Consider the following 23,584-nt stretch of genomic DNA (forward strand, 5'->3'; position numbering starts at 1 on the left):
CTGTTTTATATTGTTCTATGATCTTACCAGAATAGGTACTATTTGAAAGCTGCTGAGAATTTAAGTTATGGAACTGCAAGACTACCCCACCCACCTCCAGTTCAAAGCTCTTTGTGGAGGCGAAGGAAGTGTTTTACAGCTTTACAGCACTGCTTCTTTGTTGCGGTTGGGAAATATTTGGCTGCTTTTTAAGGGAGTATCTGGCTCGGATCTTTGGACATAACTACTTTTATTCATTATATAATTTGGCTAATATTTTTTTTATATACATATATATCTCCTTTACCTGTGGCTCAGTAGTTGGTTTTAAAAACTTAATATTTGGAGTTAAAAATACAATTTGATCATGGAATAAATTTATTTTATACATCTGTCGGAACGGTGGAGTAGCCTAATTGGTGGCAAGAAGATAATTTTTTATTTTTTATTTTTTATTTCTACATTGTCGAAAATTGGGAATCTTTAGCCATCCAAGAGGCAAGAAGATGTGCTCTTTGGTTATTTTTTTTCTATTCTGGTTTTGTGGGTTATAAGTGGAATATTATAAGTTATAAGTGGAATATATAATTCTAAAACTTTAAATATATAATTTTAAAGTCTGGGATATTGTTGGAATCGGAAGTCAGTGGCTACGAAAGTGTCAAGGAGAATATATCCACTGTTTTGAGAGGTGTTGGATCCTTCCTCTCTCTACGTGCTGGTGTAACTGTTTTATTATTGTTGGTCATATGGGAAGGATTAGGAAGGGTTTTGGAGAGTGCTTAATTAAAATGACTCATTTACATAAGAAAGTGAGCAAGGGGGGAACACCGATGGAAAGGAGAGGCTCTGTTGTGGTTTCTAAGGGGTTGCTCATGCGCAAGCAGGCAACTATCTCCCTGGCTGGGTGCAAACACCTGGCTGGGCTGCCAAAGTAAACTTTATCTGTTCGGACGCCACTCTCCCGTGGCTGACTCAGTCACTGGCAGAATCCATGAGTGGGCGTTTCTTAAACTTCTTCCAGCAAAGAAGCTCTTTGACGCCTAGTCTCCTCCTACCCTCTCTGCGCAAAAGCCTTCTGCGCAAGGAGGGCGTGGGCAACGGAGGACCCCTACTCTCCCCGCTGGTCCCAGGCAAGGAGTCATGGGACCGCCTCACCGCTTCCCCCATCTGCCCCCCTTCTCCACTCGTGCTACGCTGATTCTCTTCCCCAGAAGATGGGCTGCTTCTCCCGATCCCTGGACGCTCTCTGGAATCCCTCTGGCTTTTGCTCTCTCCCTCCGGCACTGATGGCAGTTCCCTGACATCCACCCCCTCCTCAGGACCCCCCTCACCCCGGCGCGATCTTCCGATACATCCTCCTCTCTCTCCTCGACTGATGATGCGGGGAATCCCCTGAAAGAACTGTCATCATCTTCTGAGGATTCAAAACCAGCCTCCCACCCCCTCGGATCTCTTCCAGCTGGTTGAACCTCCCAGTCTGATTCTTCTCTCTCGGACACCTCCCCTCCCTCCTCTTCGGAGGCAGGAAAACCCACAAAGTCCCCTTCGTCGTCTGTGGGTCCAAATTCTTCCTCCCAGAATCTAGCTAATGGTTTGGGCTTACCCGGGAACAAACCATGAAACTCTTCCACCAGATACCCGTCAGTGATTGATTCAGCAGGGACCCAAGTGTTTTCAGACCTGGGTTCTCCCTCCCAGGCTACCAAGTATTCTACCTGGTGACCTCGCCACCTCGAATCGAGTATTTCCGTAGCTTCGTTACAGTGTTCCCTCTCCTCTACCCGCGGGTGGGTGGTAACCCCTCCCTCCCGTCCCGGGAATTCCCGCCCCTCCCTGTGAGGTGAAAGTAGGGACCTATAGAACACCGGATGTATCTTCATGCTGTCAGGCAACTTGAGTTTAAATGCCACTGGGTTCACCTGCTGTATTACCTCAAAAGGCCCCAGCCGCCTCGGCTGCAACTTCTTGCACCCTCCCTTTAGGGGCAACCCTTGGGATGACAACCACACCCGGTCTCTCACCCGTATGGCCTCCCCCTCCCGACGGTGCAAGCTACGAAATGGCACATTTTAGTCAGTAGATCGACCACTACCATGACCGCTGTCTTTCCCCTTGACTTGGGCAGATCTGTCATAAAATCAATGGACCCCACCTCCCAGGGCCTTTCCGGTGTAGGTAAGGGTTCCAGTAACCCTGCGGGGGCAGTCCTTTCCCCCTTTGCCCTCTGGCATTGGACGCACCCTCGTACATATTCTCGTACGTCTTCCCTTACCTTTGGCCACCAGAACTGCCTGGTGACAAGTAGCATGGTCTTGTGCTGTCCAAAGTGCCCAGCTGTTGGGTTGTCATGGAGCTGTCTAAGTATCTTCCCCCTCAAAGTCTCTCCTGGTACATACAGCACCCCCTTGTAGTACAGTAGCCCTTCCTTTTCCTCAACCCCCCCCCATTGCCTTCCTTTCCCTCTCTGAGCTCCCTGATTTTAGTCTGAGCAAACTCATCGTCTCTGGTGAGCCCTGTTAGCTCTCGGTTCCCTACCAACGCTCCCCCCCACACCCACCGGTCCTCGGGGAACACGTGCCTGTTCTCCGGTGGCCCCTCCCCTTCCATGTATTCCGGTTTCCTGGAGAGTGCATCCGCCCTCACATTTCCCCCTCCCAGCACGTATTGTACCTCTAAGAAAAACTTGGCGAACTCCTGGGACCATCTAATCTGTCTCTGGTTGAGCACTTGCGCGGTCCGCCAGTATTCCAAGTTCTTGTGGTCAGTTCAGACCTGGATCTTGTGCCGCGCCCCTATCAAAATATGTCTCCATTGCCGAAATGCCGCGTAGATCGCAAGCAGTTCTCGGTCATACACCGTGTAGTTTTGCTCCGACTTGCTCAGCTTCCTAGAGAAAAAGGCACATGGTCTCCAGTTCTCCTTGGACCCGGGGTGCAAAAGTACCGCTCCAATCGCGCGGTCGGACGCGTCCGTCTCCAGTCTCATGGGCTTCTCCGGATCCACGTGCAGGAGCTGCTCTTCCGAGGCGAACGCCTTCTTCAGTTTCTCAAAGGATTGCTGTGCATCCTCTGTCCACGCAAACTTCTTTCTGCTACTAAGACAATCCGTTATGGGCGCTGTCAAGTGAGCGAAGTTCTTTATGAACTTCCTGTAGAAGTTGCTGAAGCCTAGGAACCTCTGCACACCCTTTCTGTTTTGGGGGGCCTTCCATTCCAGCACTGCCTTCACCTTGCCTGGGTCCATGGCCAGTCCTTTGTCTGACAACCTGTACCCCAGGAACTCAACCTCCCTGGCATGGAATTGGCATTTTTCCAGCTTGACCCACAACTGATGCTTCTTCAATCTCTGTAGCACCTCCCTGACGTCTCTGACGTGTTGCGTTTCATTCTCCGAATAGATTAAGACGTCATCCAAAAAGGCCACGCAATTCTTGTACAGCAGGGGCCCCAACACATGGTGCATGAAGGATTGAAAGCAGGTGGATCCCGATTGTAATCCAAATGGCATAACTAAATACTCAAAAGCCCCCAGAGGGGTGAACATGGTCGTTTTCCATTCGTCCCCCTCCCTTATTCTAATCAGATTGTATGCCTTCCCCTGCCTCACACGTGTCAAAATATCATCAATTCTGGGCATTGGGAAGGCCACGGGTTCTGACACGAGGTTTACGGCCCTGTAATCCACAATTAATCTGGGCTGATTGGTGGTTTTTTTGTCCACAAAGAACACTGGACTTCCCCCCACAGCCTTCGATTCCCTTATGAAACCTCTCTTCAAGTTCTTGTCAATAAACTGCCTCAACTCCTGCATCTCCCGGTCGGACAAGGCATACAGCTTACCCATCGGTAACTGGGCCCCTGGAAGCAGGTTGATTTTGCAGTCAAATGGCCTGTGGGGGGGCAGTCTGTCTGCCTCTCTCTCACTGAAGACCTCCTTCAAATCTGCATATTGTGGTGGCACCCGCCCTTTTTCCTCCAGGGCCACCCCAGCCACAGTCATTCTTGGTTCCTTCCCTCCCAGACAGTGTTCTAAGCAGTAAGCTGACCCAAAGGTGAGCGACCGCTGATGCCATGACACCACTGGGTCATGTAGTGCCAGCCAGCTCATTCACAGTATTATTGGGGGTCCTGCCAGCGTGGCCACGTGAAAGGCAATGGTTTCTGCGTGCCTAGAAACCCTCATCCTCATCGGGGGTGTCTGGTGTGTCACTCCTCCCCCCCCCAGTAGCTCCCTGCCATCAATGGTGGTCACCTGCAAGGGGAAATCTAGGGGCAACAGGTGGAGCTGGTGCTCCAGGGCGAAGTCTCTACTGAAGAAGTTACATGAGGACCCAGAATCCAGCAGACCATTCACCTTGACTGGGTGCCCATTTGGGAGTTCTAGCACCACTTCAATGGCTATAGCTGCCTTGGAAGGGTCAGGCCGGGGCACTTCTACTGGTCGCTGGCCTGCCTGCTGCCCCTGTTGGTCGGCAGCCAGGTTTTTCGTTTCGCTGCACCGGCCCCTTCTCCCCCTCCTCATTGTGGTCTGCTGTCCCCATCATGCCTTGCCAGGCCTTTCGTTGGGGACAGACCTTCGCAAAATGTCCTGGCCGCTGACAAAGGAAACACTTCTTGGTAGTTTTCCACTCCTTCCCCTCCTTTTTCCGGGCGTCACTAGCGTTTGAAACTTCGCGCGTGCGTGCGCTCCATCGATTTCCATTGGCTCTGCGGCCTGGGAAGGCTCACTCGGCATCTCAAGAATGCGGTTGCCATGGAAATGCTCCCCCTTTATCTCCCGCTTCTCTTGAGCCCGCGCTTCCTGGCGTACACCAATCGCAAGCACAGTCTTTGTAAGCTGATCCATCGACCGCGGGCGGGGCGCGCAGGACAACTCGTCTTTCACTTCTGGATTCAAACCTGCCTCAAACAGCATTTGTACAGGTTCAGAATCCAAGTCCCAACCGAGCTTGTGCACTAACATCGCAAAACGCGATCAGTAGCTTCTCACGGACAGGCTCCCCTGCTTGCACCCCAGCAGCTCCCTCCATGTCACACTTTGCTCCACCTCGCTAGAGAACATTGTGTCCATTGCCTGATAAAAAAATTTAAGGTCTTTTAATGCATCATTCCCCATCGCCATCAAGGGTCTGATCCATTCCCACGCCCCATCCTGCAGATGTCCAATAATGTACGCCACCCTCTCCTGTCATCAGCAAAGTCGTTTTTCTGTAACTCCAAAGCGTATTGAATTTCCGTTCGGAAAGCATTGTAGTCTTAGGGCTTTCCTCCAAACTTATTTACCAGCCTGGGGACCTTCCTCCCTATCGGGGTGGCTCTGACCTGTGCATCCTGAGCCCGACTCTCCTCCAGCCGCGCTGACAGGGTAGCGACATGTGCCTCTAGGTCTTGATTCCTCTCGACCAGACCCCACACCATGGCTTCTTGCTCTGTCTCTCCGGCTGGTCCTGTCTGGCTCACCGTGCTGCCTTCCCCGGGCTGCGCACAAGCAATGTCAGTGACTCACAGATTGCTGTTGTGGTTTCTAAGGGGTTGCTCGTGCGCAAGCAGGGGCGCGGCATCGCGGGGAGCAAAACCCTCCGGACATCAAGATAACAAGGTAACAAGGTAGCAAAGGAGCTCTTTTTTTTAGAAGCAGCAAGCTAAAAGGACTATTAAACTACTTAAAAACTCTGGAGGAGTTAAAATATATTATAAAGGGAGTTTCAAAGGTTGGCTCGATGTCGAGCCTGTTTAAAAAGCAGATTTAGAACTTGCCTCAGATAACCTCCAGAACTCTGCAGCTAGTTCGGCGGCCATCTTCCCTATTGCCGCAAGCAGGCAACTATCTCCCTGGCTGGGTGCAAACACCTGGCTGGGCTGCCAAAGTAAACTTTATCTGTCCAGATGCCACTCAATGTCAAGAATAGATCAAGTATGGGTCTCTAATGAATTGACTCCAAGAATATTAGATATAGAAATTCAAGCAAGAGTAATTTCAGACCATAGTGCAATAAAATTTGAAATAAAAGGATATGAGGAAAAAACTTTTAGATGGAGAATTCAGGATTACCTTCTTGATGATCAAAAAATTATTGACAGAGCACAAAAATATTTGATGGACTATTTTGTTAATAACTGCAATAAGGGTACGAAAATGAATACAGTATGGGACGCCAGCAAAGCTGTGATGAGAGGATTTTTTATCCAGCAGAATTCATTGAAAAATAAAAGTAGAGAGAAAGGGAAAAAGGAAATTTTAAAGCAAATAATGGACAATGAGCAAAAATTAATAAAAAAAACCTAACAATTTGAAAATAAGACAGAATATAAAAGTTTTGCAAACACAATTTGCAATGATAATAAATAAAGAAGTGGAATGGAATATAAAAAGGATGAGACAAAGGAACTTTGAATCTGCTAATAAATCAGGAAAATAGCTGGCATGGCAGATTAAGAAAAGGAAGGAACAGAATACCGTTAACAAAATCATCATTGAAGATTCAGAAATAGAAGATCCGAAAGGGATTAGAAAGGGATTCTTGGATTTTTGCAGACATTTTTATAAAAGCAAAGAGAAGAATAATATGAAGAAAATAGAAAGATTTTTAAAAGAAAAAGAGGTGCAGAAGATCCCAACAGAAAAAAAGACAGACTGAATGCCCCAATAGAAATTGAAGAGATAAAAGAGGCAATAGAATCATAGAATCATAGATTCTATGATTCTATTGATTCTATGATTCAATAAAAGAATTGAAAAAAGGGAAGGCTCCAGGACCAGATGGATTTACGGCAAATTACTATAAGGAAATGAGACACATCCTACTTGCACCACTAAAATAAGTTATGAACAATATTTTGAAAGAAAAAGAAATTCCAGAAACCTGGAAGGAAGCCTTCATCACATTTATCCCAAAACAAGACTCAGATTTAACACAAGTCAAAAACTATAGGCCTATTTCATTGCTAAATACAGATTATAATTTTTTTGCAAGCATATTAGCAAAGAGGATTAAAGAGTTACTACAAGAAATTATCAATAAAGATCAAGCGGGTTTCCTTCCTGGCGGACAGATGAAAGATAATATAAGGAATATAATTAATATTTTGGAATATCTGACCGCCAGGAATGAGAAACAAGCTATGCTAATATTTGTGGATGCAGAAAAGGCCTTCGATAATATATCATGGCAATTTATGTTAAAGAACTTGGAATTGATGGATGTGGGAAAGGAATTTTTCAATGGAATAAAGGCTATATATACAGAACAGAGAGCAAAGTTGATAGTTAATAACATCACTACAGAAGATATAAAAATAACTCCATTAGAAGTGGTGAGTGTTAAAAAGATCAATATGAGGGGGAGATGGATAACATATGAGAGCTAATAATAAAAGAAGGAGGGAAGTGGAAAATGAAACCATATGAAGAGGTAAAAGAGTATGTGTATGATTGGTTGCATTATTATCAGGTTAATGAAATGTTTAAAAAGGATTTTAAAGAGTATGGCTATGTGGAAAGAGATTCAAAATTTCAAATAGAAATATTAAGTAATGATTACAAAATATTATCAAAAATGTATAAACTGCTGCTGGAATGGTATACAAAAGACGAAGAAGTTAAATCGGTGATGGTGCATTGGGCTAGGGATTTTGGTTTTTTTATATACAAAAATTTTTATTGGTTTTACAGCATTTTTAAGACAATACAAACAAATAAAAAGACAAACAAACATGTATAATTTCATAACCTTTTTTCCATAATCCTCCTTTCTCGGACTCCCCCATACCTCCCCTTTCTGCATCCCAATTTACCAAATTATTTCAGCAGCTTCTAAACAGTATTATCAAATATATATCATCTTAGTCCTTTCTATTACTTAATCTTAAATTGCTGTGTCTCTTTTTCTCTCAACACCTCGGCATTTTAGCATTCCTCAATTTTATAATAGTTCTTAAGATAAATTCTAAATTTCTTCCAATCCTCTTCCGCCGTCTCTTTCCTCTGATCACGGATTCTGCCAGTCATCTCAGCCAGTGTCATATAGTCCATCACTTTCATCTGCCATTCTTCCACGGTGGGTAGATCTTGTGTCTTCCAATACTTAGCGATGAGTATTCTTGCCGCTGTCATAGCATACATAAAAAATGTTCTATCTTTCTTTGTCACCAATTGACCGACAATGCCCAAGAGAAAGGCATCTGGTTTCTTAGGAAAAGTATATTTAAGTACCTTTTTCATTTCATTATATATCATTTCCCAGAAAGCCTTAATCTTCGGGCACGTCCACCAAAGGTGATAGAAAGTACCTTCAGTTTCTTTACACTTCCAACACTTGTTGTCAGGCAGGTGATAAATTTTTGCTAGCTTGACTGAGGTCATGTACCACCTATAGATCATTTTCATAATGTTTTCCTTTAAGGCATTACATGCCGTAAATTTTATCCCGGTGTTCCACAACCATTCCCATTCAGCAAACATAATGTTATGACCAATGTCCTGTGCCCACTTAATCATAGCTGATTTAACTGTTTCATCTTGTGTATTCCATTTCAGCAGCAAATTATACATTCTTGACAGATTCTTAGTATTGGGTTCTAACAGTTCAGTTTCTAATTTTGATTTCTCCACCTGGAAGCCAATTTTCCTGTCTTGTTTGTACACCTCCATTATTTGATAATAATGGAGCCAATCTCGTACTTTGGGTTTCAATTTCTCATGACTCTGTAACTTCATTTTATCTCCATCTTGTTCCAGAATTTCCCAATACTTTGGCCATCCGGCCTCCATATTGAGCTTTTTCAATGCCTTAGCCTCCAAGGGTGACAACCATCTAGGGGTTTTGTTTTCCAACAGATCTTTATATCTTATCCAAACATTATATAAAGCTTTTCTAACAATATGATTTTTAAAGGCCCTTTGCACCTTGATTTTGTCATACCATAAATATGCATGCCAACCGAATTCATTGTTAAAACCTTCCAAATCCAGAATGTCTGTGTTCTCGAGGAGCATCCACTCTTTCAGCCAGCAAAACGCTGCTGCTTCATAGTACAGTTTTAAGTCCGGCAGGGCAAATCCCCCTCTTTCTTTAGCATCCGTCAATATTTTAAATTTTATTCTGGGCTTTTTGCCCTGCCAGACAAATTTCGAAATGTCTTTCTGCCACCTCTTGAAACAGTCCATCTTATCAAGAATCTGCAAAGTTTGAAACAAAAATAACATTCTAGGCAATACATTCATTTTAATAACTGCAATTCGGCCTAGCATTGACAATTTCAAATTTGACCATATTTCTAGATCTTTTTTAATTTCTGACCAACATTTTTCATAGTTATCTTTGTACAAGTTCAAATTTTTGGATGTCAAGTGAACCCCTAGGTATTTCACCTTCTTAACGACTGTCAAACCTGTCTCCTCCTGAAGTTTTTCCCTCTCCATAGCTGTTAAGTTTTTTTCTAAGACTTTAGTCTTTTGTTTATTCAGTTTAAATCCGGCTACCTGGCCAAATTGTTGAATTATCTCCAACACCCTTTTCGTACTAGTGTCTGGCTCTTGTAAAGTCAATACTAAATCATCTGCAAAGGCCCTTAATTTGTAATGTTTAGCTCCAACCTGTACACCTTTAACCTGCTGGTCATCTCTAATCATATTTAGCAACACCTCCAGAACAGAAATAAAAAGCAACGGGGAGATTGGGCACCCCTGTCGTGTCCCTTTTTCTATCTTAAGTTCTTCAGTTATTACATTATTTACAATCAACTTAGCTTTTTGTTCAGAGTATATCGCACCCATGCCGTTCTCAAATCCTTGACCTACCCCCATCCCATGAAGATTCTTTTTCATAAAACTCCAAGAAACATTGTCAAAGGCTTTCTCCGCGTCCACAAAGATCAGAACTGCTTTAGTGTTTATATTCACCTCTAGTAGTTCCAAAATGCCTATAATATTCCTCACATTGTCTGATAAATGCCTTTTTGGGAGAAAGCCTGCTTGGTCCTTATGAATCTTCTCCATCAACACTCTTTTAAATCTTTTTGCCAAAATGTCTGCAAAAATTTTGTAATCCACATTAAGTAATGATATTGGGCGATAGTTCTTAAGTTGAGTCTTTTCAGTCTCTGTCTTTGGTATGAGTGTAATATACGCCTCTTTCCACGACTCTGGTGCCTTTTCCCCCTCTAAAATCTCGTTGCAGACTTCCTTTAACGGTTGTATCAACCATTCCTTTAAAGCTTTATAATATCTGGAAGTCAGTCCATCTGGTCCTGGAGATTTGCCCAGTTGCATGTTCTGAATGGCACCCTCTATCTCTTGTTCTGTTATTCTCTGGTTTAGATCCACCTTGCTTTGATGGGAGATTTTTTGTAATCCATATTTTTTAAGAAATTCATCTATGTCCTCTTCATTCTGTGACCCTTGAGAATATAGTTTTTTAAAATAATAATAATTTTGGATATAATATACAATTTGAGGAGTGGACAAAAATATGGAATGATAGATTAAGATTTACAGCATGTACTGCGTTAAAGGAAAATGTTATGAAAATGGTTTATAGATGGTATATTACACCAGTAAAACTTGCAAAAATATATAAAACATGTAATAAGTGTTGGAAGTGTAAAGAAAAGGAAGGGACATTCTATCATATGTGGTGGGAATGTAAGAAAGTGAAAGGCTTCTGGGAAATGATTTATAATGAGTTGAAAAAGATGTTGAAATATACATTTATTAAAAAACCAGAAGCTTTTATTTTAGGAATGGTAGGAAGTGAAGTAAATAAAAAAGACTGTAAACTTTTCCAATACGCAGTAACAGCGGCGAGAATACTCCTAGCCCAAAAATGGAAACAGGAAGAATTACCGACGATCGAAGAATGGAGACTGAAATTGACGGACTTTGCAGAATTGGATAAATTAACAGGGAAGATTCGATATTTGCGAGACCAGAAGTTCATCGAGGACTGGGGAAAATTTACATATTATCTGAACAGTATATGTGATGAGCAGACAACGCTTGTATGTTTTCAAAATGTTCTGTGAAAGTATAAGAAATATTGTAAAAAAGGGAATAAGATTAGGGAGGTTATAATTTAAAGGCAATAGAAAAATTAGAAATGTGTAAACAAAATAAAAGATTAAAATGGAAGATTGGCAGAGAAACTGAGGGAAGTCAAAAAAGAAGACTATGTAATAAATTTCGAAAATGGTTGTATAAATTTGTATTTGAAAATGAATAAAAATATTTTTTTAAAAAAGAAAAGAAAGTGTGTGTTGGTTATAAGAAGGTTGTGCGCTGCACATATAGTCAAAAGTAAGATTCCGTTCTGGTTGCTGTTGCCAATTTCTTCTTTCCCAATAGTCCCAGGCCACAAATCGAAATCTTGCCTAATTCTTGCATTAAAATCACCCAGGAAGATAATTTTACCCTGCTTAGGCATCTTTGATAGGATGGTATCCAGCTGAGAGTAAAAAATTTCTTTAATGTCTTCATCAGCATTGAGTGTTGGGATGTTTGAGGCTACACGCTCGAGGCTACATGCTGCAACTGATGCCCCCAGCGCCTCTCCCTCCTTCCCCTGCTTCTCCACCACCTTGCAACCTAAAAAGGGTCAACAACTTTGGGGTCCCCCTCTTAAAAAAGGTCGACAACTCTGGGAAACGGGGGGGGGGGTGCCGGATATGCTTAAGAAGGCCCTGCCGAGGGGCTTCATGTCCCCGTTGGGGTGGGAGCGGAGGGAGGGAGGAATGGATACGACTCTCGCTTTAAGCCACAAGGGTGGCTGCGGAGCTGTTTCGTCTTGTTGCTCTTTGCTTCCTTTCATGTTTTGGACCCTTGGCTTCCTTCCTCTCTTTGCTGCTGTCTTCGCCTCAATGGAAAACTTTGCTCCTCTTTGGGATTGTAGGACAAGACCTGCCAAGGAAAATAAAGAACTTATGTATGCTACAACAGTGGCAAGAGTCTTGATAGCACAAGGATAGAAGAATGAGGAAACCCCGACAAAAGAACAGTGGCAAGAAAAATTGATGAACTATGCAGAACTGGCTAAACTGACATACAAACTGCGAGACAAGGACAACTGTGCCTTCAAAGTGAGGCATCTGATCAAGACCTGTATTTTAAAATGAGCTTAAAGATATATTTGCAAATGTTTGTATGTTTCATGCCAGACATAAAGCAGCTGGCTGAGTACTCTGGCAGTTGTTTATCTTCTTGATCAAGGGCCCCCCTGATCTATAGCAGTACCTTAAAGTTGTAAAAGGAAATTACAGGCTGGGAGCAGAGGTCATACTGACCATGCAAATTACAGAGTACAATCAAGCTGCAAAAACACTAATTAAGAGTTGGTAAATAGTAAGATCTATTGTGCCTCCCATTAGACTCGAGCAATATTTTCCTAAGGTTAAAGGGCAAGAGCTAATAGGAACAGCAGCTGGCTGGGGAAAGGGGGGGTTGTAAACCGAAGAGGCTTCTCTCTGAAGCTGTTTCCTTTTTACTTTGAAAAGGCCTTTTCTTCTAAAAATCTATCTATGTTATTGTTATGTACTGAGTTGAATAGGATCCAAACTGCAGCAGTCTGATTGGTCCTAGAACAATAGGATCCAAATTGCAGCAGTCTGATTGGTCCTAGAACAATAGGATTCAGAATGCAGCAGTCTGATTGGTCCAAGAACAATGCAGCAGTATGATTGGTTGGCAGGAACCACCCAATCATGCTCCAGATATAAGTGAATCCACAACCTGATTGGCTTACAGTAGAATTCCAGAATTAACCAATCATGTGCAGCCTATTGTGTAAATAATGTATATAAAGCAAATACTTTGAGGGGACTTTCATTCATTCCTCCTCACCACTATGAGCTGAATAAAGAGCATGAAATCACTTTGCGACTCTGAGTATATTTCACTGGCGACGAAGGTGGGATCCCGCTGAGCTGACTGCCACACACAGCACCGCAGCACCGCCACCTGCCGCACCGCTGCCTCGCACCGTGTATCCAGGCTTCAGCTCCGGGACACAAGGAACTCAGAATGGCAACCGACAGCAGCTTCTCGCCGTTCAACCCAGCATCTGGAGACTGGGAAGCGTACGCCTCCCGTTTCACCTTCCTCCTAGAAGCCAAAGGGGTCACCGATGAAGAAGACGCCAAGAAGAGGGCGATATTCTTCAGCATCTGCGGAGAGGAGACATTTGAAATCGCCCGGGCTCTCCTTGCACCTGAAGACGTCGCTACTGTTCCATACAAAACAATAATGGAACAGCTGAAGGGGCACTTTTCGCCGCAGCCCTCAGTGGTGGCTCGTCGAAATGCCTTCTACGCAAAGCGGCAAGCCCCTGGGGAAACCATAACTGGGTTTGTGACCTCTCTCCGCCAAGCTGCCCGGTTCTGCAACTTCTCAGAGCTGGAGAACATGCTTCGTGACCGCCTTGTCGGTGGTCTGAAGGATGAGAAGCTGCAACGACGCCTCTACGCCAAGAAGGACCTAACATTCCAGGTCGCTCTGGAGGAGGCCCTGGCAATGGAAGCTGCCAAGAGGTCGACGCAAGAGGCACGGCTGAGCCTGCCACCCCAACCGAGGGTCCACCATGAAGACCTCACCGACGACTCAGGATCTGACAGGGAGGAGGTGCACCGAGTACAGCAGCGCACTCAAGCAGCCCACATACCACAGCTGCCTCGACGAGAAGGAGGGAACTGCGCGAGCTGCGGGGAAAGTCACGAGAGGAGGACCTGTCGTTTCCGCAACGCAGAGTGCAGGCAGTGCAGAAAATTGGGACACATCACCCGGGTGTGTCGAGCTCGGCCCACCCGATGCCAGGCATCAGATGACCAATCCAAGAGCCCCAGATCCCGGGGCCCAACGCACCAAGGCAACTCTACGGAGCTCACGGACTTCCAGGTATACCAGTTGCCCCACCCCAACGTAGAGAAAATTTATGTAGAGGTACAGATAGAGGGGGCCCCATGCCGCATGGAGCTTGACACGGGTTCAACTCTATCCATAATCTCGGCAAGGACCTTAAGGAAACTGTGTCCTACTGGGGGTCCCAAACTCAGGCCGGCCCCATTCACCCTCCGGGACTTCCAGAAACGTAAGGTCCCCACAATGGGGGTGGGGACCTTCAGGGTGCAATACCGAGGGCGGACGCGGCAACTGGACTTGCTCGTGGTCAAGGGCCCCTACATTAGCTTATTGGGATTGGCATGGTTTGGACCACTGGGGCTAGCCATCACCGGAGTGAACCACACTACCTTACAAGTGGACGTGGACGCCATCTGCAAGGAATTTCCAGGGGTTTTCGATGGGAAATTGGGACAGTATACGCCCCCCCCATTGCTCTACAGCTTGACCCCGCAGTACGACCGGTCAGGCTCAAGGCCCGCCGGGTCCCGTTCGCCCTGAAACCCCGTATAGACGAGGAATTGGACCGGCTCGTGGAGCAAGGAGTGCTGGAGCCGGTGCCGAATGCCCCCTGGGAAACCCCAATCGTCACACCCGTCAAGCCTAATGGTTCGGTCTGCATCTGCGCAGACTACAAATGTACCATAAACAAGGCCCTCACGGCCCATGCATACCCAGTGCCAGTGGTCAGCCATGTCCTTGCCACCCTGGCTGGGTCGAAAATTTTTGGCAAGCTGGACTTGGCCCAAGCATATCAACAGCTGCCAGTAGACGAGGCCACAGCAGAGGCACAGACGATTGTGACGCACAGAGGAGTGTTCAGGGTAAAGCGGCTGCAATTCGGTGTCAGTGTGGCACCAGGCATATTCCAGAATCTAATGGACTCGCTTCTTAAGGGGATTCCTGGCATCACCCCCTTCTTCGATGATGTGTTGATTGCCGGGCCCACACCAGAGGAGTTTGAGGACCGCCTCCGCACCGTTCTGCACCGTTTCCAGACGGCGGGTCTCAAGGTGAAGCGGGAAAAATGTCTACTAGGAGTGCCTCAGGTGGACTTTCTGGGATTTATGGTGGACGCAGAAGGGGTCCACCCGACTGAGGACAAGGTACGGGCCATTTGTGATGCCCCAGCGCCCAAGAGCAAGACTGAACTTCAGGCCTTCTTGGGACTATTGAACTTTTACCATTCCTTCCTTCTCCACAAGGCGGCGGTAGCGGAGCCCCTACACAGACTCCTGGACAAGCGGGCCCCTTGGGTGTGGGGCCAGCACCAGGAGGCTGCATTCCAGGCAGTCAAGGACTTGCTTGTCTCAAACTCGGTCTTGGCACACTTCGACGAGAGGCTGCCGGTGATGCTAGCATGCGACGCCTCGCCCCATGGCATTGGCGCTGTCCTGGGACACCAACTCCCGGATGGAAGAGAGGTACCGGTGGAATACTTTTCCCACACACTCAACGCAACCGAGCGGAACTACTCACAAATAGACAAGGAGGGTCTGGCAATCGTGAAGGGAGTAAAAAAATTCCATGATTTCTTGTACGGGCGGCCATTCACCATGGTGACTGACCACAAGCCGTTGCTTGGCTTGTTTGCCCCCGAAAAGCAGACCCCCAAGTGCTGTCTCCTCGTGTCCTCAGGTGGTTAATTTTCCTTGTCAGCTACCAGTATGCACTGACTCACCGCCCGGGGAAGGCAATGGGCCATGTGGACGCCCTCAGCAGGCTACCACTACCGGAAACAGGCCCCGACCCAGCACCTGCACAAGAGGTTATGAGCCTGGAGCTGCTTCCCGACCGCCCCATTCAGGCACAAGAAGTTGCACACCATTCCAAGAAAGATAGGGTCATCTCCCGGGTCCTGGACTGGGTGTGGAGGGGATGGCCCAGCAGCAGCCCTGGGCCAGAATTCGCTGGCTACACAACCCGCAAACATGAACTGTCGGCCCACAAGGGGTGCCTGTTATGGGGAAGCAGGGCCGTTGTTCCCCAGCCCCTCCGCAAAAGGGTCCTCACAGCCCTACACGAGACACACCCAGGGGTAGTAAGAATGAAGGCCCTTGCCAGGAGTTATGTGTGGTGGCCAGGGATCGACGGAGAGATAGAGGCCTGGGTCAAACACTGCCAGGCCTGCCAAGAATCCCGCCCAGATCCCCCAAGGGCCCCAGTCCAGTCCTGGGAGTCCGCCCGAGCACCATGGTCACGCCTGCATGTGGACTTCGCTGGCCCCTTTCAGGGGAAAACATTCTTCATAGTGGTGGACTCCTACACAAAATGGCTGGAAGTCGCACTGGTACCGTCCACTTCTACATCCGCAGCCATCCGGGTACTACGCAGGCTGTTTGCAACCCACGGGCTCCCTGACACTCTCGTCTCAGACAACGGGACTGCATTTACGTCAGGAGAATTCCAAACCTTCACAGCGCAGAACGCCATCCGCCACATCCGTTCGGCGCCATTCCACCCTGCCACCAATGGCCAAGCAGAACGCATGGTGCGGACCACCAAGGACACCCTTCGCTGCATGACGCAAGGGGATTGGGAGTACCGCCTTGCCACATTCCTCCTAGCACAGCACAGCACCCCCAGCTCAACGACTGGCCGGAGCCCCGCTGAACTACTAATGGGTCGGCGCCTTGCAATCAGATTGGACCGCCTTCACCCCGATAGAGCTCAGGATGAGGTAGTGGTGGGGGAAGGCAGGAACCCCCGGACCTTCGAGGCCCAGGACCCAGTGTACGCAAAGAATTTTGGGGCAGGCCCAGCATGGGTACCCGCCACAGTCACCAGGGTCACTGGCCCCGTGTCGTACGAGGTGCTAATGGATGGGGGGGGCAATGCTGGCGCTGCCACTGCGACCAGATACGGCGACAATTCCCGGGAGAAAACCAGGAGGAGGAAAGGTCAGAGGAGTCCCAAGGGAACAGAGGAGCAGTGAGGCCCATAGACCAGGAGGGGCCAGCAGGAGAGGCAGAATCAGTAAATACAGAGAGGACCCGCGAGGCCGAAAGGACACCGGAACCAGAACCACGACTGAGCGAGCCGGTTGTGCCAAACCAAACAGGCCCATCACAGCCAGCATCCTTGGAACATGAGCCAGAACCTGAACCCCTGACCAGGGAACACCACAGGCCGCAACGCATACGTAGGCCGCCGGCGTACCTCGAGGACTATGAATGCAACCTCCCGGGCAGGACTGGAACTTAGAGGGGAGGGGTGTTATGTACTGAGTTGAATAGGATCCAAACTGCAGCAGTCTGATTGGTCCTAGAACAATAGGATCCAAATTGCAGCAGTCTGATTGGTCCTAGAACAATAGGATTCAGAATGCAGCAGTCTGATTGGTCCAAGAACAATGCAGCAGTATGATTGGTTGGCAGGAACCACCCAATCATGCTCCAGATATAAGTGAATCCACAACCTGATTGGCTTACAGTAGAATTCCAGAATTAACCAATCATGTGCAGCCCATTGTGTAAATAATGTATATAAAGCAGATACTTTGAGGGGACTTTCATTCATTCCTCCTCACCACTATGAGCTGAATAAAGAGCATGAAATCACTTTGCGACTCTGAGTATATTTCAGTTATGTATGAAATATATTGGCTTAATGTAACTATGCAAAGGATTTAGAAAGTAAGAAATGTTAGATTCTTATGTTAGATTCTTATTTCATAGATGGTGTGTGAGAAGGTGAACCCAAGATCTCTGACCTCTGTTTAAGACATCTGTTTTAGCCATCTGTTTTGCAGTGAATAGGGCAAGAGGGCAAAAGGTGAAATATTAATTAAGGTGCCTTGTCGAGGTAAATGTAAGATATATGGCTACTTGTCTGCCATTTATGGATAGAAGGAAATATAGCTCTTTGTCTCCCATAAAAGGTAATAGGAAGTGGGTGTATCTTTTATGATTGGTTCTAGCAAACAGCCAATAGGAATTTCAACCAGGCTGATTGGACAGAGGCAGCCAAAGGAGGAGCAAGGGGGCTGGGCTGAGGGAATATAAGTGCTGGCCATCAGGGCTGGAAAGGCAGAGCATTGGTAACTATATACCACTGTGTCTCTCATTTATTTGTCTGACAAATAAATTATTATTTTAATTTCTCTATTGCTGCGTTGAATATTTCATTCCAGCTAAGCGTTAACCACAAGCAGGGTGCTACAAAAGAAGAATGGAAACTTTTTACAAATTACTTACAATACAACAAAATGAATTGGACTCCTTGGCAGGTTTTGAATAAACATACACAAATTTATTGACTGTTAACATAGTAGACAGATAATATAAAGAATTGTACAATTTTACAGTATGCAGAGAATATGTGGTGAGAAATCAGAGAGAGGAGCTGAGGGAGTCTGGAGAGGGTGAGGAAGGGAGGGTTTGATGGGGGGAAGGGGGAATAATGAATACATGTTTTGATATTTTCTTATGTTGAAATTGTTAATAAAAAATCCTTTTTTTATTAAAAAAAGGAAACCTTTGCTCCTCTTTAACCAATCAATGAAAACAAAACGGAATGAACGATCATGGAAAGCCCCGCGCAGGGTTTTAAATGAGAAAGAGAGACCTTTTTATTTGGACGGGTGGGTGGTTTAAACGCGACGAATGAAGCAGGGCCTTAAGTCCCTTTTCAGCAGCACAGAGAGGAAGGCGAGCGCAGAGGCTCCTCCGCCTCCCTCAGGTTTTGGCGGGAAAGCTGGCGGGGCCCTCCGCGTGACTCATCGACAGAAGCGGCGGGGGCGGCGACCTCCCCCCTTCTCTCTCCTCGCCTCCTCCCTCAATCCCGCCGAGGCCGCTTCCGCCGCCGCCTGAGGGGAAACCCATCATTCCCGAGCAAGATGGCGATGCTCTCCGTCTTGCAGGCTTCGCTGGCCGACGCTGCCGGAGGATTCAGCTTCCACAACTGCGCCCGGTCAGTGGCGGCCGCGGGGGGAGAGCGGGGGAGGCGGCGTGGGGGCCCGAGGCCTAGCGAGGCCCTCACGCGGGTGGGAGAGAAAGGGCTCTTCTATTACAAAGGTAATAAGTAACGCGCGAGCCGGTGCTGCTGCGGTTTCCCCATGGATCTTCCTTAGCGGCCTTCTTATTCGCCTGATCGCTTAAGCCGCCTTGGGATCCGCGGATGCTTCGTTCTTTCCTGGGAGGGGGGTCGGGGGGCCGAAGGGGGGAGGAGGAGCCCCCCTCGGAAGTGGCTGAGCCAGACCCCCAAGGGCCGCCCATGGGGTGAGCGGGCTGGGGGGGACCTTGCCTCTCCCCGCCCTTTATCTCAAAGAGAGAAGGAAGGGCTGTCGCTTCGTCACTATCCACCTCTTGGAAAGCTTAAACCTGCGGGTTTCTTAACCTCGAATGGATTTCTTTCCTCCTCAGTAACTAGGCAGCTGCCAGAGGGTGAAAATAGCGCTCAGGTTCTTTGCTGGGGGCGGGGGCGGGGAAACGGGAATAATAATAATAAAAATAAATTTTATTTAAACCCCACCCTCTCCATCCAAAACTGGGCTCAGAGCAGCCAACATCAAATGTATAACACATTAACATAAAATCAATCAATTAAAATACACCCTCAAATCAGATAAAGATCAGAATAAAATCCAATCAGATGGCAACCCGCAGATTAGGGTTGGGGACCTTAAATGCTCACCAGGCCCAACTATTTGTGCTGTTTGTGTTTGTATGGGCCTGTGAGAAAAATTGGGAAGCCGCTTTCATGCAAGTGCTTATGAAAGGGGAGGGGGAGTCAGGCTGAACCCTGACCAAAGGCCTGGCTGAACAGCTCCATCTTGCAGGCCCTGCGGAAAGATGTCAGATCCACCTTTTTATCCTGCTGGGCGGCTCAGTTGCTTAGAGCCTGATGTTGATAATCCCACGTTTGCCCAGTTGCAGGTTCGTATTCCTGCCTTGCAGGGAGCTGGACTAGGACTAGGTGATTCTTCGGGTCCCTTCCAACACTGTGGTGCTATGAATCCCATTTTTGCCAAATCGTAGCTCCTCCCATAGGAGCAAACGGTTGCTAGTTCCCCCACCCCCAATTATAGCGGGGGTGGGGTGGTGGTGGTAGAAGAGAATTGCAGGGGTGGGGGGAGTGTGAGGGTTGTTGTTTTTGCTCCAAACTGCTTGTGTGTGCGCTGAAATGCCAAGGGAAAACACACTTGCCTGCTCCCCAATAGGGCGGGTGGAGCATGCAAAAGCGATCCACTGTTGTAGCCAGCAGCCCTTGGGCAGGCTTACTTAGAAGGTAAGTAAGGTTGGATTTCATTCTAGCGGGATCTACTTATAACCTTCAATTTCTAAGAGTTAAATTTTAAATGCATGACCAGCTTCCGGGGTGTGTGTGTTTCCTATAATGAACTAGTCAGGGGGCCAGATTCAGGGAGCGATGGGGGTAGGTTGTTACCTTCCTGACAGTGCTTTCTTCCTTTTATTAAATCGGGAGGAGTGGGGTGTTGGTGGGCTTGGTGCTTGCATTGGTTCCTTTTGCTGCATTCACTTCTTTCTAATCCTCTGGCAGTTAGAGTAGTCAGGATCTCCTTACACTATTTATGGAGAAGACTTTTTAATTTTTAGCACCAGTGCCTCATTTTCATGATTACCTCCTGTTGTAGGAATTCTCATCTTGAAGTGGAGGGGACCAAGAAGGGCCTGCGTCTTCCCACAGCCCACAAGACTGGCACCACCATTGCTGGGGTAGTGTTTAAGGTGAGGCCCAATGCTTGTTGCAGTAATATCAGCTTTTTCAGTGCTCGTCCTATGCATGTCTACTCAGAAGTAAGTCCCACTAAGCTTAGTGACACTTGCTTCCAGGAAAGTGGGCATAGGATTGCCATCTCCCTTTCTTTATCTAGGATGGGATAGTACTTGGAGCAGATACAAGAGCCACTGAAGGGATGGTTGTTGCTGACAAGAACTGTTCAAAAATACACTATATATCTCCAAACATTTAGTAAGTATATATATTACTAACCTTTTTCTAGGCCTTATGACCACAGATTTTCTGGAAGTGAAAAGTTGCAAAGTATTTGTTTCTAATGGAGGGAACCAGGGAAAAGTAGGAAGAAAAAGCATGGGTATTTAATTGTTCATGTTTCACAAAGGGCTTTCTCTGTCCTCTCCTGAAAATGACCACCTGCTTTAATGGACTAAGACTGTCTAGTTAGCTCTTGATTCCTATAGAGTGGCAATGTGTTCCGGGGGTTTGTGGGGTGGCTGCCAACCAAGTGTGGCCATGGCTTCTAGATAATTATTCAGAAGCTGCTTGTTTACTAAATGAAGTAAATATGTTTGCAGTTGTTGCGGGGCTGGAACGGCTGCAGACACAGAAATGACAACTCAGTTGATCTCTTCTAACATCGAACTCCACTCGCTCTCAACTGGACGGCTTCCAAGGGTGGTCACAGCCAACCGGATGCTCAAGCAGATGCTCTTCAGGTAACTGGCTTGTGGACTGAGCAGTGCTGTTGCCACTCTTTGCCTCCTCCCCTTTCTCTCTTCATTCAGTTAAGCAGTATACAGACACATGTAGTTGGGAAAGTTCAGCAGCTGAGTGGCATGTTCTAAAATATGTGTGTGTTTAAACAATTTTACAAGCAGAAGCCTCCAGGGGCAGCATTTAAAAATGGAAATTTTTGTGTTTGTCATCAGCATTCAAAATTAGCCAGTCTCCAATCTCTTTTTCGACTCAATAGCGCCACCTAGCAACCAAAATGAGATTTCCAGCTATGTGATTTGTGACCAAGATCTCTGGCTGCGCAGGAGAGCCAAGGGCAGTGTCCTAGGACTGAAGCGTTCCCTTTCTGCTTGCTCCCCAGGGAACTATTTGATGGGCTAAAGGAATGTCTCCCAGGGGCCCAAAGCAGCCTTAATTGTGGTTCTTTCTCACTGCTGTTTTTGTTACCACCCCGAAATACAAGTGTTGAAATACCGTATTTTTTGCTCTATAAGACTCACTTTTTCCCTCCTAAAAAGTAAGGGGAAATGTGTGTGCGTCTTATGGAGCGAATGCAGGCTGCGCAGCTATCCCAGAAGCCAGAACAGCAAGAGGGATTGCTGCTTTCACTGCACAGTGATCCCTCTTGCTGTTCTGGCTTCTGAGATTCAGAATTTTTTTCTTCTTGTTTTCCTCCTCCAAAAACTAGGTGCGTCTTGTGGTCTGGTGCGTCTTATAGAGCGAAAAAGACGGTACCTCCCATCTAGCCATCTATCTACTGCAGATTAAAGGGCTGCTTCCTGCCTGCTGAATTTGCAAGGCCAGAGAGATGCGGCTCTGTGAGCCTGCCTCCACCCGCCAACACCATGTGTCTACGTCTCTCTGTCTGGGTCTCTCTGTCCTGCAAGCCAGAGACTTTGGGCAATGCGCAGCTGACAGGTGGGCAGACAGGCAACACTTCCTCCTCACCCCTCTCTCTTGGGAAAAGCTTCAAGTCCCTGTGAATCAAACCAGTGGTGAAGGCTGCCGGGTGTGTGGCCACTATGTTTCTTCTTTGCTCAACTTCTGTTTGCGCAGCATAAGCTGGGCGGGGAGTGCAGGTTTTGGGGCAGCTGCTTTTTACTCTCTGGGAAGCCCATCTGTTTTATGAGAGGAGTCTTGACGTTTCAACACTCTTAAGGAACCCCCTTGTTTTCCCACTCCCTTTTATTGGTTTAAATAGTTTCTGCTAGGAAGGGTGAGGGGAGTGCCCCTGCCTTTAAACTGCCACCACCACCACTGGTGTTTGTGTGCATTTTGAGAGGGAGAGAAAACTGCACAGAACTGCATGGCTTGCCCTGCTCCTGCCCCTGCTTTGGCAAGTTGGCTGTGGTTGTGCTCTTTTGGTGCTGCGCTGCTTGCAGATCCCCCACAATCTTTTTTTCCAATGAAAAGGCACCTAGGCATTCTTGTAGTGCCTGGAATGCAGGTTTAAGATGTCATTAGGCTCTTAGCTTTTATACCCCAGTTTCTAACACTGTTTGGAATGCATTTCTGGTGTTCACACACTCTTATGCTAAACACATTTATGCCTTCCAGGTATCAAGGTTACATTGGCGCAGCCCTGGTTCTGGGTGGGGTAGATGTCACTGGAGCCCATCTTTACAGCATCTATCCTCATGGATCTACTGACAAATTGCCTTATGTCACAATGGGTGAGTCTTTCCCAGTTACAATTTAGGTAACTGCACTGCCCACTAGTGGAAATCTGTCATAATTAGTTTTTCTTTCCTCATCTTTACTCGTGTGTGTGATTCTGAAATGTCATTAGCGTTGTAGAAAGTGAAAGTAAAACAGGGATCTCATACTCTGTGTGATCATATCTCTTGATGCCTAATAATAATAATTTAAATAATTGGCAAATTGTAAATGGCTTGGTGGGGAGATGGGAAATACAGCTTGTGCACATTTGCCAGAGAAGTGACTCCCAGAGTGTAGCTTCAATGCTGAATGACAAATGGTTTGCTAATTCAAATCCCAAGGTAGTGGTTCTTCATCAGAACATTAAAACAAACACAAAGTTTCTAAAAATGCCATCAGAACCACTAGAGAAATTACACTGTAAGGGTGATTGCAGATTTCTTAAAGCAGCCCTGTAGCTTATATAGGGGCTGTCAGCAGCAAAAATAATGTTAGCTGACTGAAAATACAGGTGTGTAGCACTTGTCAGTGGAGAGTGTGAGAGCTTCTAATTTAATGTTTTGTTCTTGAAATGGATGCAGTAGTTAATAGGCAAATGCAAGACACAGAGCTGTTCCACCAG

General features: G+C 46.7%; 2 protein-coding genes across 2 annotated transcripts in view; both read left to right on the plus strand.

Moving 5' to 3' along the window:
- Positions 1-23,584, plus strand: part of LOC309523308 (uncharacterized protein) — a 283,533-nt gene that overhangs the window by 137,954 nt on the left and 121,995 nt on the right. The gene's annotated exons all lie outside the window — the stretch shown is intronic.
- LOC309523313 (proteasome subunit beta type-7-like) overlaps positions 18,632-23,584 on the plus strand; it is a 36,450-nt gene continuing 31,497 nt past the window's right edge. The window contains exons 1-5 of the mRNA XM_082207114.1: positions 18,632-18,777; positions 20,462-20,555; positions 20,702-20,799; positions 21,144-21,284; positions 22,861-22,976. Of these exons, the coding sequence (XP_082063240.1) occupies positions 18,704-18,777; positions 20,462-20,555; positions 20,702-20,799; positions 21,144-21,284; positions 22,861-22,976 (523 nt within the window). The 5' untranslated portion in view covers positions 18,632-18,703. The remainder of the gene's footprint in view (positions 18,778-20,461; positions 20,556-20,701; positions 20,800-21,143; positions 21,285-22,860; positions 22,977-23,584) is intronic.

The sequence above is a fragment of the Podarcis vaucheri genome, assembly GCF_965113315.1.
Source record: "Podarcis vaucheri genome assembly, chromosome: W".
NCBI lineage: Eukaryota > Metazoa > Chordata > Lepidosauria > Squamata > Lacertidae > Podarcis > Podarcis vaucheri.